This window comes from Ursus arctos, unplaced genomic scaffold, assembly GCF_023065955.2.
Source record: "Ursus arctos isolate Adak ecotype North America unplaced genomic scaffold, UrsArc2.0 scaffold_15, whole genome shotgun sequence".
Lineage (NCBI taxonomy): Eukaryota > Metazoa > Chordata > Mammalia > Carnivora > Ursidae > Ursus > Ursus arctos.
The window spans coordinates 46593294-46609650 of NW_026622819.1; the positions used below are offsets into that span (position 1 = coordinate 46593294).

Consider the following 16357-nt stretch of genomic DNA (forward strand, 5'->3'; position numbering starts at 1 on the left):
CAGAACAACACACATCTGCCAAAAATGACAGCGCCACGCTGCATGCCCACCACTCATTTTGAAGATCGGAAGGAAGGAAAGAGCTTGAACACAAACAGTTCTGTTCCTTCTTCCTGCAGCAGCCCTTTCCAGACCTAACAGTACTTCCTACATCCTCTTTCAATCATCTCTTCTCAGCCTAAATAGCACAAGCGTGTTATTTTAAGCATCCTCAAGGCCCAGGTTCAAGTTCATATATCCAGCTGTGTGGCCTCCGGAATAAACTCCGTGCAGCTGGAGGACCAGGGAGGCTGTCTGTAACTCCACTGGGGAGGAGATTATGGGTTTGGGGTTAGACCAGACACTCACAAGAACTCCACCCTGACCTGGACGCCAATGGAGCCAACCTCAAACTGAAAGAGTCAATGGTCCATATTGAAGGCCTGCTCGCCACACCTGATCTGTGATGGCGTCTTTCATAGCCGTGCATATGTGGGAGATGCCTAAGACTAAGAAGGGTTCCGTTGCATTCTCTTTGACTTTAAGATTTTGAAATCAGTGCACATTCTTCCCTTCCCACGAGCACTACCATGACACCTTACCTCTTCCTCCCCACAGTCACATTCTTCCCCATCTTCCAGGTACCCATTCCCACACCTCCGGCCTCCATACAGCGTCCTGGTGTCAGGCATATTGGAGAGACACATCCCGCCGCCTGACTGCAGATACCTGTCCAGCTCCTTCCTGTTGCATCCATTGAAGACTCTTGGAAAAGGATGTCTGGCAGAGCGTAAGGTTGGAGTTAGTTGGACATCTGAGCATTAAGCAGCCAGAACAGTCTTAATCCTGCCGCCCATGAGGCTGATTCCACCTAGACTCAGACCCCCACAGTCCCATGCACACACATTCTGTCCCCTTAGAACATCACCGATACATTATCTTACAATTCTTTCTAAGCGCCCCATGATGTTCTTTTTTCCCCTCACCGTGCATGGAAGAGGTATTTGAGAATCACAAGCAGCAATTTCTGCCCTTCATAGGAAGGGGTTGAAATAAATAAAGGGTAATTGAATATGTTACAATAGGTTTCCTGAGTTTTAGAGCTGAATAAAATACTAGCCAACCCAAACTTTTCCTGAAGCTGATATTAGATGGAGATTTTCTTGGAATAGAAGACCAGGCCAAAGAAAGCCAAGATCATGGGTTTAATTGCTTCACTGGGCCAGCGATCTTATGACCTCTATTCTAAGGATACACACAGCACTCCAAACTCAACCAGCAATTCATAAATGCATAATTTTATCACAACATTATGAAAGGTCCTGAGTCCTGCTATTGGAAAAAAAGAATCAGAAGTCATACGTTCTCTACCAGCAGGTCAATACCACAATTTGGGTCTGTAAAGGAAGAGCTATCCTGTTCCCAATGCTCTAAACCAACTAAAAGTTAAACACTGGAGTTGTTTGGTCTTTCACGAAGAATTTGTTGCCAACAATTTTTTAGCTACTTTAGTAGTTTTTATTTGCGTATAGTTTAAAAACAAAATGGAGTAGTAATTAATATAACTCTCAACCATATGACTATAAATATGCTTTTTAGATTGAGAGAGAAAGGGATGGACTTAACCATGAGCTCTTAGGGATGTGAGCGTGACCCATGGAGTTGTACCCCGCATGTCAATATCATCCTTTCTATGTCACAGCCAAGAAGCGACGGACAAACACTGGACACTGGAACTCCAAGAAAGTTGCCTTTCCTCTAAGAGACACTGAAACACCATTCCCTCAGAAGCATAAGCAGGCTCTAACAGTTTGGAGTAGAGGGAACACAAACTCCCACCATGATGCCTTTCCAAAGAGTGACTCAGGTCTTGGAAGAACCCAATGCTCTTTGCTGTATGAGTTCAGATACTAAATATTAAGAGTTGTGACTAAGAGTTGTGGCTGTTACCAGAATTCTCTTTCAAAGGCTCTGGTTTTAAAAAAAATCCCCTCACAGGGGCACCTGGGTGGCTTAGTCGTTAAGCGTCTGCCTTCCGCTCAGGGCGTGATCCCAGGGTCCTGCGATTGAGCCCCTCATCAGGCTCCCTGCTCTGCTGTGAGCCTGCTTCTTCCTCTCCCACTCCCCCTGCTTGTGTTCCCTCTCTTGCTGGCTGTCTCTCTCTCTGTCGAATAAATAAATAAAATCTTTAAATAAAAAAATAAAAATAAAAAAATCCCCTCACAGATACAGGGAGATGTAGCTGGCTTGTTCTTGTTCCTCGTGGTAAATGCAACCTATAAATTCCCTGAGGAGTCACTCTGTGGCTATGGATGTTCCCTGTCCTTTTCCTTGTGCAGCCTATGTCAGAACTTTGAATCAGCACTGACCAAAATCCCTTGGGTTGGAGGGACTTAAGGGCTGGGGTTGTTCAAAATGGGTTCTCTTCAAAAATTCATGAAGTGAAAAAGACACATGTGGTCAGGCCAATTTTACAGCTGAAGACCCTAAGACAGAAATTAAGTATATCTAGGGTTCCACCACCACCAAACCACCCACTACAAACCTAGAGCTCCTTGCACACATTTGCTTTCTTGGTTCTCTTCCTATTTCTTTGTTGTCAACCTCATTTCTCTCCAAGGCCCCCGCTGGAGGATAACAGAGGCTCCTAGGGCTAATGGAGAGGAACGCTTGGGTTGTACTGTCCTCACACACTCTTGACTCACCCAGTGGCAGCCGCCATGATGCACCCGCCATCAGCCGCACTGGCCGAGCAACAATCCGCAGAATCATGGCTCATTCCGAAGTTGTGGCCCATCTCGTGGGCCATGGTGGCAGCCACGCCAATGGCATTCTCAGAGTGGTCCTGCCCAAGGAGAGAGTTCAGGTCAAGAAGACAGCTCTCCCTACTCCCTGTTTCGGTCTTTTCTTAGCCAGGCCTCACAGCTGTCCACCGATTCCATGATCAGCGCACACAGACTCCGTGATGAAAGCCTGTGCTTTTAACCGTCATGCTACATCTGTGGATAAATACAGGATAAAGGGGTGGACAGACAGATGGAGAGCAGACCTCCCTGACATCTACTTCGCGGGTTAGAAACGAATAATCAACACAGTCCCACAAAGCCAGAGAGAATTTCAAAAGAAGGCAGTAATTTCCTAACCATGACTTTGAGACAAGCTCTTGTTTCACAATGATATGCATGATAACATAAAACCAAGGATGAAAAATATTTTTTTATCTCTATTATCCTACTATTCTCCAGACCCTGGTCTGGAACACATGAGAGATCCGGTGACATCACTAGATGTAATATAATCACTTCCAGGGGTCTCCTGAGCTTGAAAATTGGGGATAAACTATAATAAATGAAAATTCCCCCTTGGGTACCTCCATCTCTTAGAACTTACTGACTTCATTTTAAACAACTGCCCTACTTGATGTCAAGGTTTTTTCCTTGCAATAATAAATATTAATTTTTTTTTTCACAAGATGACCTCCTATCCTGTGAGGCAGTTTTCTGCCTTATGCACAGAGAAGTGGCGACTCACCATGTTGACTCCTCCAGACTGGTACACGGAGCACATGGCCATGAGGGGGGCCAGCCCGATGGTAGTGCCGTGGAAAGACATGCCCCTGCAGGAAGGAACAAGAGAAGGTCATTCAGATGGCAGCTGTGAGGGCTCTTCCGCTGTGCCCGGGAGCAGGTGGCCATCATGGTGTTCCTTGACCCCGCTGACATTCCCAGATCATTCCCAAGGAGAGAGACCCTGGCGTTCTAGGCCAAATGGACAACTTCCAGGTCACCACACCTCTCACTTCCTCTCACCTACTCTCTCACTGCTCCAGAGAAACAGAAAGGGCGAAAGGTCACTTTTTCCCACAGTATGCCCAGAGCCCCATTCCCTGGAAGGAAATGGGCAGGGCTCATAAAGCTGCCTCCCATTCCTGCTGCAGAGGAAAAGGCCAGAGGGAGGGGCTGAGGGAAGAGTGGCACGGGCTCTGATGCTGTGGTGACTCATGACCACTTCTGCCAGCTGCCAGGGTCCCGGGCCACAAGCCCTGCTCTGTGGTATGCATGTTGGGGGCGGGGCGGGGGTACTGGGCAGCAGCTGTGGGGGCTGATGCTTCATTTCCACATCATTGTGGGGCCAAGGAAACAGATGTGTCCCATCAGGAACCTCACCAAGTGCAGCCGGGTGCAAAGATGAGCTGTTTCTGCCTTTGTTTTGCAATTGTGATGCAAATCTGCCAACAGCCCCCTACATTCACGCAGTTCAATCCACCCTCTCTCAGCCGCATCCATCCAGGGCGGGGGAGAGGGGCTGAGTAAAACAGTACTCTCCCTCATGCCACTAACATGGGATTTATTTAAAGGATCTATCTACATGGAAATTCATGATGCAGTGCTTTCACAGCTCCCTGTTTGTCTTCTCATCTAGAACACGAGACCTCTGAGAGCCAAGATGGCCTTATTTATTGGGGGGTCACCAGAACTTAGCATAGTATCTGACACATAGGGGCACTTAATAAATGTTTGCTGAATTGAAGGCAGATTCTTTCTTCAGAGAAACAACAGTCTGCAAGAGGACACATAAAATATACGCAAATCTCCATGAAGCCCCACAGGTTGTTTGATACACTTAGACATGGCCTTGAGGAAGTCCTACTAGACACCTGGACTCAAGGTCTTGCCCAAAGCAGGACACCAGGCTTCCAAATTTTGGGGCAAAACCCAAAAACTTCCTAGGTGAATGTACCGTTGCGAAATACACATAGCCCAGATTTTTGGTACAGTTACTTCCCCATTTCTTTAAAGATTTTTTTTTTATTTGAGAGAGAGAGAGTGCACACAAGCAGGGGGAGCAGCAGAGGGACAGGGAGAAGCAGGGTTCCCACGTGGGGTTCCCAGGACCATGGGATCAGGGCCTTAGCCAAAGGCAGATGCTTAACCAACTGAGCCACCCAGGCGCCCCTCCCCATTTCTTTTATTTTTTTTTCTTTTAAGATTTTTTTTTTTGACAGAGAGAGACAGCTAAAGAGGGAGCACAGCAGGGGGAGTAGGAGAAGGAGAAGCAGGCTCCCTGCTCAGCAGGCTCTATCCCAGAACCCCACTGATCATGACCTGAGCCGAAGGCAGATGCTTAATGACTGAGGCACCCAAGTGTCCCTCCCCATATCTTTTAAAGAGTGAACAAATGTTTAATGATTCAGAAAGATTGTTTAGGGAACAAAAGGAAAATAGTTTTACTATGTATGTGCCTTTTGTAATAACTGTCTCAGAATACCTTTGGAAATCAACACTAAAAATACCAGATATTCACCCCCTCATCCCCCGGAGGACTTCAGGTGCCATCATGACCCCCAACACTATCTATTCTTTTCTCTCTGGGATTGAAGAAATTCTGGCACAACTCCCTCCACCCCCAAATTCTCCCTGCCTCCCAACACATGGTTCCGGCACTATTTGCCACTCGAACTGGCTCAGGCTCTCCGCGCTGATCTAAGGCGGCTACTGCTTTGGGAGATGAGCATGTGTCCGACAACCAGGCACCACCAAGACCAAAATGAGGCCCTCAGAAAGTCTGTTTGAAAGCAGCCCCTGACGGTCGGTCACTTCCCAAACACACACCCAACTGTTTCAGATGTTCAACAGAATAGGTGTTAAGTCTCAGCTTCTCATCTAGACTGTCAACGCTTCCTGGGGTTGTTATGACTCTTAGGGTTTTAGTATTTTCCTGGGTGCACTGGGGCAGAGCACATGTCTGAGAGCTAAGGGATTATTTGGACCAGAGAGGCGGGATAGCTGGTCCCACCCACACTGAGCCCCGGGGGGGAAAGGGCAGGGAGGGCACACACAGCAGGCAGGGGCTGGGCAGCCAGGCCCGAGGAGACACACATGCACAAAGGCCACGTACGTGATTAACTGTGCGTTGTCATGGTTCTTCTGGGCGAGCAGCTTGCGCCTCCAGCTGAGAAATGACCAGAGAGTAGAGTAGGGGTTCTCTGAGACTTCACACATATTCCCATGCGTCCAGACTTCCAAGCCCACGAGGGCAATCCGGATGTTCAAGGATCGGTAGAACTGAAAGTGCACACGAGAGCCACAGCATCATCTGTCAGCACCACCTGACGTTTACGTGCCCCTTCCTAGCCCCAGCACTCGGAGCAGGTGCCGGATTGCTTGTTGGCACGTGCCTCCCAGGGCAGGGAGGCCACAGGGGCTCCTAGTCACATGCCTCAGGAGGGAGCAGTGAGATCCTGAGAAAGATGCGCAACGTTCTGGAAGCAGAGCTGGGGTAACTTAGCTAAGAGGAAAGAACGCTGAGACGGAACAGGACACAGACTTGCTTCCAAACGCGGGCAGGGCTGGCATGTGCAAGACAGGATCAATGTTGTTTCTAAACTGCTCCTAAAGTGGGATGTGGCCAGTAGGTACGACAGACAGGAAGACCCATTTCATTTTAAAATAGAAAACCAAAAACAAAAACCGTTGTAACTAAAGTGAGTCCTAAGTGAGCTCAGAGCTACGCTTTGCTGTTGTCTGTGGTAAGAACCCTGGGCCGAGCCGTCAGGTACAATCTCTCTCCCAGGTCCTTACACGGTACTTATCTCGTTTGTACCTGTCTAAAAAGTTAGACAAAATTCCTCTTGTATGCTCAGGTGGAGTTTACATACCATAAAATCCACCCAGTTGGGGTGGACAGCTCACTATTTTTAGTAAATTTCCCAAGATGTAAAATGACCACAACAATCCAGCTAGAGAGTATGTTCCTCATACCAAGAAGTACCTCGTGCTCATTTACAGTCTTCCCATGTTCGCCCCCAGACCCAGATGATCTCTAATCTACTTCCTGCCGCTACAGATTTACCTTTTCTAGACGTTTCCTCCCTCTTACGGGAATTACACAGTATGGGGTCTCTGTGTCTGGCTTCTGTCACTTAGCACATTTTGAGATTCATCCACCTCCTGGCCTATGCATCAGTTTGTCATTCTTTTTATTGCTAAATAGTATTTCGCTGTCTGGATATGCCCAATTGCATTTGGATGCATTACCGGGTGAAGTCACCTACTCATTTTGGAGGTAAACGGGTATAAATGGTATGCGAGTAGATGGACACGCTTATTCTCAAAAGTCTCCTTTCCCGTCACTGGAGGTGTCTGGACTTTGTCACGAATGGCATGGACAGGTAGCCAGCACGAGACTGCAAAGGTCCCAGATCACCTCTAGAGTTCTGTCCAGCCCAGAGATCCTGAAATTCTATAAAGGAGACCTGGCTCTCAGGTTCCTTCAGACTAGAGCTACACCTGACCTTTGTGACGTGGTGTCCTTCCTCTCATACACATATCACCAAGAAGAGGGTTTTCTTTAAAGCTAAGTACCACTGGAAGGTATACGTTCAACAGATTCTTCGACTGGCCTACCCTAGAGATTACTGAGGCAGGGACTCTGAAAACAAAACCGCACGGAAACCCAGGTCACATAAGTAGAAGATACCATCTTAATCCAAAATTGGCAGGTACGGCAGCAGCTAAAAACAACAATTGTAACATCAACGTTTATCGAGCACATTCTATGTCCCAAGCATGGACGCTTAGAAAAGCTCAGTAACTTGCCCAAAGTCTCAGCAGGAGGACAGTGGAGCCGGGAGTAAGGCCCAGAGGATCGGATCAGATCTCAGAGCCACTCGAGGCCCTCACTGCTTCACTGCTGACGTATTTACACATCCAGAGAATCCTCTTGCCCCCAAGAAGGGTGTAAGGTGGGTTCCAGATTCGGTGAAATAGCCATTGATTGCAAAGGAAATGTTGATTTTCCCGTTTTGTGCCAGGTCAGTCATTACAGAAAATAAAGGGTTTGGATTCCAATTCGAACTTGCTTCACGAGGGAGCTTTTAAGGACTTAAACTTGGCTTTTTCACAGTTCAGGAAAAACATTTTGGATTGGGTTCATGATTCAGCAAATTAGTGCAGTTCATTCCAGTTTTAGTTCAACAACAGTTCAGTTCAAGTAGCTGGGTCAGCAAGCCTCAGAGAAGTGGGTTTGCCTTCTTCCACCCCAGCCAGAGTGACTAAAATTAGCTGCTCAGGAGAAAACCAAGACCGCTCCACAGAAGGGACCAGCTAAGCAAGACTAGGGGCTTCACAGAAGGGCTGGGGTGCAGCGTCACCTCTCTTCCACTTTTCATCAGCACCCTTGGTTCTACCACACAGACCCGCTGGAGAGTTCACAAAGGGGAGGCCCAGCCAAGCTTCCCACCTGCTGGGTCTCCAGAACAATAGTGAGAGCAGGGTCTGCCTCCTGTATACCCCCCAGGAAATGAGGTTTTCTTGTTTTCCCAGATGTTGAGTGTTTAGGATGTAGGATCATTTAAATGTTATTGTTGAGTGAACTGAGGGCTAGAGAGAGGACTGAGCTGTGTCCCTGGAGGCTTTCCTTCCAGGAAATGCTGATGACTGACTTTCACCTGTCACTGACCACTCACCAGTGTTTCCAGAGCCATCTAGGGTGAAACAAAAACGCAGACCACAGACTCTCCCACCTGATGACTTCAGAACACTATTGAATTTGCTTATAAATCCATAAAAACAAAAACAAAAACAAAAAAACCTAAGTTTTCTTCTCTATCTTCTAATGTTTGGAAAAAAATAATTTCCCTTTTAGACCTGGGATCCACGACTCCCTAACAGGCCCAGAGGCAAGCTGCAGAAGTGCTGTGAACACCCTGAAATTGTACAATAAATGTTTTCAGATACTCTAAGAGACCTGTGACCTTAAACAAATGAAAATCTATTTTTAAAAACTGTTTACTACTAGCCTATCAAGAGAGTACTGTAATTTAAGGTTATCTATTCTACTGCATTTTGAGTATAACAAATACCTTTTTCATATAAACAGCATATTTCCAAGTCCCAGACCAGCCTGCTCTAGTAAAATTCAAGAATTTGGGTATTTCCTAAGGGCATGTTTTAAAAGGGCCTGATCAGGAAACTTAACCATTCACACGGTCTTTCTAAGAGATAAATAACTTTAGAACCATTTTATAGATGGAGACTATACAGATTGGCCCAAAACAAACCACTCAACTTTGAAGGCTCTGTACCTTTCCCATGCTGACCTACCTCAATTCTCCCCTAAGTCAGGACACTTCTGGGCTTTATACCTGGAAGGAACCTTAGAGAACCTTCAAGCAGTCTTAAACTGGGCTCTGCATGTCCTAGGTTCCCTGGCAGCCATTTGCAGGGGTGAGGGGAAGGAGCAAGAGGACAACACTCTTGATCCTCACCCCTGCTTTGGTTAGAGAGTCTGTTTTTATCTGACTTTTATATTAGACATAGGCATAAGATGTCATTTAAAAGAAGGGTTCCACCAGAAAAACACAAATTTTGAAAGCCATTAATTTAAGCCAGCCCCTCTACTTTGTAAATTTAAACGTAACAAAACAAAACTGCAACCCAAAGAAGGTAAGTTCCCTGGCTAAGCTCATGTAGTCGAGGGGTTTGTCATGAGCACCCCGAGCCTCTACGGCATTGCTATTCTGTCTCAGAAACTGGCTGGGGTGACTGATCCATGAGGCCGCTCCGGTGCCGTGCGATCTCCTGTCCTGTGGCCCCTCTGAGGTGCTGGCGCCTTTCCCACAAAGTACACACCTGGTCTCACCTTATCAACGTAATTGGCGATCTCCATGAGCTTGTGTTTGGTGGCGTCCTGGTCCCGCCGATTCTTCTGAAACTAAATGGAGCAAGCAGAGTTAGGTGAGGCCCTAGAACCCCTTTCTGGACCCCTCCTGTGCCCCACCTCTTGTCTTTCAATTAGATTTTATTTTCTCCAGACTTCTATGAGCAGTTATTTTTATGCAATTTCCTCTCCTCCCACACCCTCACCAGTGTCAGCTCAGGGAGGGCAGAACCTGGGTCACATTCATCACGGCATCCCCAGCTGCCAGCTCCGTGCCAGGCACACCGTAGACATGTAATAGCTGTATGGTAAACTGAAGTCTCTTCCTCCAGCCATGGAAGTCAAATCTGTTCTCCTGTCCTCCAAATTACCAGGTTTCCTGCGGTCTCTCACTGGGACTCAGAAGTGGGACCAATCTGATCCTTGCTTTGGTCATCACTCCAACATGAAGCCATCATCACAGGGATCGCACGAGGCCTCCCTACATGTGATCAATCAACACTGATTGTCTGAATGTCTGCCATGTGCACAGCATTATGCGTGGCACTAGGTACGAAACCGTGTGTGAGATCCTGGTAATGGCCCACAGGACCGTGCATTAAACCAGAAAGAGAGGGGCAGCTGGGTGGTTCAGTTGGTTGAGCGTCTGACTCTTGGTTTCTGCTCAGGTCATGATCTCAGGGTCGTGAGATCAAGCCCTGCATCAGGCTCTGCGCTCAGCAGGACTCTGCTGGGAATTCTCTCCCTCTTCCTCTCCCCTCCCCCTGCTTGCTCACGTGCTCTCTCTCTCTCTAAAATAATCTTAAAAAAAACAAAAAACAAAAAACAGAAAGAGAGCCAGAAATAACAAGAATGGCAGATTCTGTATTTAAGGAATGCACAATTAAAATGGGCACATAAATAGCTGTGGGAGGCCGCGTGAATGACACACATCGGTGCTGGCAACCGTAAGGCCTTGGCAAACAGGCTGCGTCTGGCATGCCATTTGGATCGATTGGCAGTGCCTTCTACAGTGAGAAGAAGACTGAGACAGCATGGGGGTCAGCAGGAAAGAGTGCTGTGCTCGATTGCAAATATCTGCCATGGGTACCAGTACATAGCCTCACATTTACCATTCCTGCCTGAAAGGGAATAGATCTCTTTCAGCTGCCACGATGAAGGAAAGCTTCACAGTGTAAAGATAAAATCTGTTACAAGTGCAACCTAAGTTTGCAAATGATGGGCATGTCCTGTATGCTGCCATTGTTCCAGGGAATCTGGATACCTATCTGATTACTTTGTACACGCTACCATGGGACTTCAACTCCGACCCTTCACATCGTTCCTCCACTGAATCCCACAAAAATGTTCAAGCAAGAATCACAAAGAACAGCGAGAAAACACCCTGGGGTATCTGTTGGGATGAGGGTGTGTCTGGCCATGGATTCAGGGGAGAAAACCGCCGTTTCTGTTCTCCCACTGCTTTTGGACTTCCTTAGGCTTCTTTGGAACTGTGGCTCATCAGAACTGTCAATCATCGCACTTCACCATTGCTTTCTAGAGGGCAATTCGACGCAAAGGCCTATGACTTGGACCTAATTATGACTTGTGAATCCTGACGTTTCTCTTTATAGAGTCATCCCATTTCTAAGTTGGTCTCACTGCAGAGAAAGGGTTGCAACATTTACTGAATATTTATTAGAACGTCAGAGTCAGAGTTCATTGTTTTTCAAATACATTAATCCTGTCTTTAAACAACTGCCTGACAATACCACGGTAGTTGAAGTAATGTACCATGTTGCACAGAAGAGCCTCAAGCAGGAGTAGCAAACTTTCTAGAAATGGCCAGACTGTCAATATTTGAGGTTTTGCAGGCATATCATGTCCCCTCTATGCCGCTCTGCCACTGCAGCTCAAAAGCAGCCACAGACAACACACAGCAGGAAGCACTGGTGCCAGTAGCTCTGTTTACAAAAACATGTGGTGGGCTGGCTTAGGCCACCAGCCAGAGTTTGCAGATACCTGATCAAAAGAAAGAAGTATCTCAACCTTACACTTTCTAGGGTGACACAGGAAGTAAAACGTGGTATATAACACCTGGCCTTCTCCAACTACCCCACTTGCTGTCCGGAGCATGACAGCGCTCTGCAGGCCTGTTTTTACAACTATCCCATGTCCTACAACATCCCATCTCGCTCTTTCCCTGCTTAGATTTCCCATTTCACTTGCAGAATGAATAAACGGAGAACTGCCCCAGGCCCTCCCACCTAGGCCCAGGGAGTGAGTGGCCGCTTCGTGATTTTTACTGCAATAACTCCCTCTCCGGGTGCCTCTGCTTCCTGCACCGAGTTCAGGGCCCAGAGAAGGAGCCTGGCCTGTCTCAGCGCCAGGTTGTAAATCACAGATAAGGCAGCCCTCCCCTTCCCCATCTTCCCAACCTCTCAGATTAATTAATTGTCAGGAATACATTTCTGCCTGCAGAAGATGAGAGGCCACTGGAAAAGGGAGTCAGGGAGAGGTGGTGTGGGGAGGTGGAAGATTTGTCAGCCTGTGAACCATCTGGCTGATTACATCCTTCTCCCGTGAATCACTCAAAGCCCAGGACCCTGAGAAATGAGCACATTCCCGATCCACAGGCTGCACGAATCACACCCTGTCGGCAATGCCTATGGGGCTGGGGCTGGAGGCTCTCTCCTCTGGAACAGGAAGACGGCCCTAGACCACACCACAGTCCTAGAGGCAACTTGGGGGCCACTTTTCCTCTTGGGGTTCTGCTGGGACCCCGAAGGTCACGAGACTGAAGATACCCAATCCCTAACCCACCCCCACTACTTCAGCTTCCAGAGTTTCACACCCAGTAGGTTTTAGAACCTTCCAGCAAGATGCTACTGGGGAGAGTGCAGGGCCGAAGGGGAGGATCACCCCACCTTTACATTAGAGCAGGAGCTTTGGGGGTCCTAGGAGCTTTATCTGAACCAACGATTCTGTGGCTAAAAAAAAAAAAAAACAAAAAAAACACAAAAGAAATGTTCAAGACTATGTATGAGATGATCTTAAGATCATCTAACAAAAGCTTAAATGGAAAAATGTTCTGGAGTCAGAGGAACTCAGCTTTTTTCCAGCAGCCCTCTCACCGCAAGGCAGTCCTGCTGGGCAGGGCCAGCGTCGTTACCTCTCCGCATGACCACGGAGCTCAGGCTTTTAAATCAGCTTTAGATTTAGCTCCCCACACCGCTCCCCCATCCTACACACACACACCAGTCTTTGGAAAGGAAAACAAAAGAGAGAAAAAAAAAAAAAGGAAAGGCTCCTGGAAAGACCAATACCTACATCAGTTGCAAAGCTAAATTCTTCCCAAAGCAGAACATGATGTTCCCTCGGCCTGAAATGCCCTTCACCTCCACTCTTCTGCCCAGGTAACAACTCCTTGCCCTTTAAGGCAGCTCAAGGCCACCTGCTCCTGCCACTAATGATCTTCTGGCCCGAAGCCTAGTGTTCTTTCCACGACCCTCACTGCCCCAGGATCCGTGCTTTGGGACTGTGGACTAGGTAAAGCTGCCTTGGGATGAGGTCTTTTTGGGGATCTGGTAACGGCAGCATCTGGAGGGGGCACGAGACAGGCGGAGCTCTGACGAGTTCTGTACCAGGGGAGCCCCAGGCGAGGCGGCAGCATTAGACCATGGTGAGTGCTCAGTTCGTTGTGACTGTCCCTGCCCAGCTGTGTTTAGTTGTGGTTGAGTCACTACACAAAGTGAGAATTGGAGGTGAAACATGGTTAGTGTAGGCAAATATGGGCTCTGGAACCTGAACCCCCTCTTCCAGTTTCAGCTTCAACATCATCCCCGTGGAGTTTCCCCAATTCCCAAAACCATGCCAGCCCTCTCACGATCTTTGCTCTAATCCCCTGTAAAGATCCATCCTGGCCGTCACCACACTTGAGTTTTTGTGCCGCTACTCTAAACTTTGATGTCAGGGACAGGTCTGGGCTCATCTCCTGGGGTCAAGCACTGTGCTTGACACATAAGAGAGAATCAAGATATCACTGATGAATAAATGAAAGAGTGAGAGAGATGAATGCTCATCAAATCTTAGAAGCCAAGGCCCCTGAGAATCTGGCTGATTTGAGAAATATAGAATTAAAGGGTAAACAGCTATTCCTTAGGTCAGTAGTTCTCAAACTTGCCTGTGTCCAGAATCACCCAGAGGGCTTGTTAAAATAGGGATTCCTGGCCCCTGGCCCCATAGATTAGGACTCAGCAGGTCTGGAGTGGGGCCCAAGAATTTGTACTTCACAAGTTCCCAGGGGCTGCTGATGCTTTGGGAACCATGGTTCTCATTTGGCACCAAGGGGGTTATAAAAATGGACCCACACATGGGCAGGAAAATTGTATTCAATCAGATGACTGAGAATATACTTATTATCTTTGCAAAAAAAAATTTTTTTTGAAATTTCTATGGAGAATTTATGGGTTCCCTAAGAATAAGCACCAAAACCGAAAGGTACTCAGATTCAATTTAAGAAATGTTAATATAAATAACGCTGGTTGCCCTGATTTTCTATCTAATTAATGTATTGAGCCAGCAGAGATTTTTTTCCTTGATTTTTTTCCCCAACTATGTTTGAAATAGCAAAAAGAGCCCTCGGTCAGATTTAAGGCCCAAATCACACGACACACTGGAGAAAGATGAATGTTTCAGCATTTCCCCAAAGTGGGTGAAAGCCTGGAATGGAAGCTATCGAGAGAGTAGTTTTTCCGCTAAAACCCATTGCCTCCCCCTTACCTCTGCATAATCAGCCACGAGGTAAAGCTCCACGTACTTCATGGAGTGTAAATCTTCCCGTTTCATCTAAGAAAGAGATATAAACAGATCAGAGCTGTAGAAATGGTGGGCATGGCTTCATTTCAAAACAACTGCTAAGAAATGGTGCTAGTTAATAAGCAGTGGACCTCCTCACTAACTTTACATTTGATGCTGGCTACGGTCCCATTACCCTCACTACACCTTCCGCCCGCCATCTTGGTTATCGCTGGGGCTGCTCTGGGACTATGAGTCCAGTCCTTTATACTCAAAAAATTATGAGCTGGCTGGCAAGTACAGGGGCCAACATACTGTGAGGGAACATGCTGACAATCAAGTTCCCAAAAAGCATTTAAACCACATACCTCTATTTTCAGTATACATAAATACAAGCACTTTGTGCATATGGTTAAGTGGTTATTCCAAAAGGGGAGGCATATTTTTTTTCTCACATTTTAAAGTTTCTGAAATAAGCATCTCAGGGTATTTTAAATGTCATAGTGTTTTTCCCAAAAGTTTTTCCCAAAAGCAGTTATTCCATCCAAACAAGGGTATCTCACACAACAGTGAAAAAGATAGTAACTTAGAATTAAAAAAAAAATAAAGGTTATTTCCTCGTTCCTGGCCATCTCCTTTAATTTAGAAATACTCCTGGATCCAAAGTAAGGATCCGCAGAGGGGAAAAACCTACCCCCAGGTTGACGCCTGCATTGAGACTCACCCTGCGAGGTCGTTTCCTGGTCTGGTTGGTATAATGAAGGACCCAGTCCCTGGTGGTGGACTTGGAGTACTCGACCCCACAGTTCCCCAGGGGCAGCTTGAGATGTTCAGATCTGTAAATAAGGTGGTGGCCCTCGCTGTCAGGGAGGGGCTCGATGATGTAGCTGAGGTTACTGCTCACCATGATCAGTCCTCTGTCAACGGGAGAAACAGAATCTCTGGTCAAAGATTGTAGTCCTGGAAAAGTCTCTTGCTCAGGCCTCAGTTTCTCCATACGTGAAATGACACAGTTGGTTTTGATCATTGGTGCTTAACTTTACTGTGGGGTCACGCACCGTTGGGTGAGAATCTGATGCAAACTCAGACTTCCTCTCCAGAGAAATCCGCACATGTACATGAAAGGTGGTACACAATTTCAGGTACTAAAAGCTTATTATGAAGAAGCTCAAAGGTTCTAAAAAGGCTCACCAGGGACAGTTCATAATATAAAGGATGGTAAGACCAGGATTCCAAAAAGCTTCCCAAACTCAAACATGGCATATGACAAATCAAAAGTTGAAACTTATAGACTCAGAAAAAGATAGCCTGGTGACTGGAAAGGAAACCAGTGGCCTGGGGGTGAGAAAACCCAAGTTCTGGTCTTCCCTCTAAATGTTAAGCTGTCAAATGATCTTCAATGAATCTCTTAAAAAAAAAAATCACTCAGTTTTCCCCCTGTGTAAATGCAAATGACAATTTACTAATTTAACAGGGCTCCAGATGATTAAATGGAAAGATTTTTGTGTACAGAAGAAACCAAAGCCAGAGGCATCACTGACGGCTTTCCTACCAGCCCCAGTCAGGCTGCTCTTCACTGAAGTGATGACCACAACCAAGGACGGGAAACTACTCTTGGCTCTTGGTTACAGATACAAGCACTGAACTCAGAATAAGCACATGTATTCATTCATTCTACTCTTCCACTCACTGAACTCGCAATCTGTACTAGATGTGGTGTAGATGTGATCGCTGTCCTCGAGTCATTCACAGCTTCATCAGAGGACAGTCATTCATTCCACAAGTGTTCCCTGAGCTCCTGCTATGTGCCAGGCATCAAACTAGTTGCTGAGGACGGAGAAGAGAACAAGACAGATGAAGCGCCTGCCCCCATACAGCTTAGACTCTGAACCTGGGAATAAATCACTAGAGTATGTAACAGAGACAGCAAAAAGATTTCATC

The 16357-nt window shown here is 46.8% G+C and overlaps 1 protein-coding gene across 4 annotated transcripts in view; it reads right to left on the minus strand.

Moving 5' to 3' along the window:
* The window catches only part of ADAM19 (ADAM metallopeptidase domain 19), a 78039-nt gene that overhangs the window by 20401 nt on the left and 41281 nt on the right, over window positions 1–16357 (minus strand). For all 4 annotated transcript variants that reach the window (XM_026510866.4, XM_044388546.3, XM_044388547.3 and 1 more), the window contains 7 exons: window positions 15140–15332; window positions 14401–14466; window positions 9622–9693; window positions 5878–6044; window positions 3511–3595; window positions 2685–2824; window positions 582–759 (listed from right to left, as the gene is read on the minus strand). In XM_026510866.4, the coding sequence (XP_026366651.2) occupies window positions 582–759; window positions 2685–2824; window positions 3511–3595; window positions 5878–6044; window positions 9622–9693; window positions 14401–14466; window positions 15140–15332 (901 nt within the window). The remainder of the gene's footprint in view (window positions 1–581; window positions 760–2684; window positions 2825–3510; window positions 3596–5877; window positions 6045–9621; window positions 9694–14400; window positions 14467–15139; window positions 15333–16357) is intronic.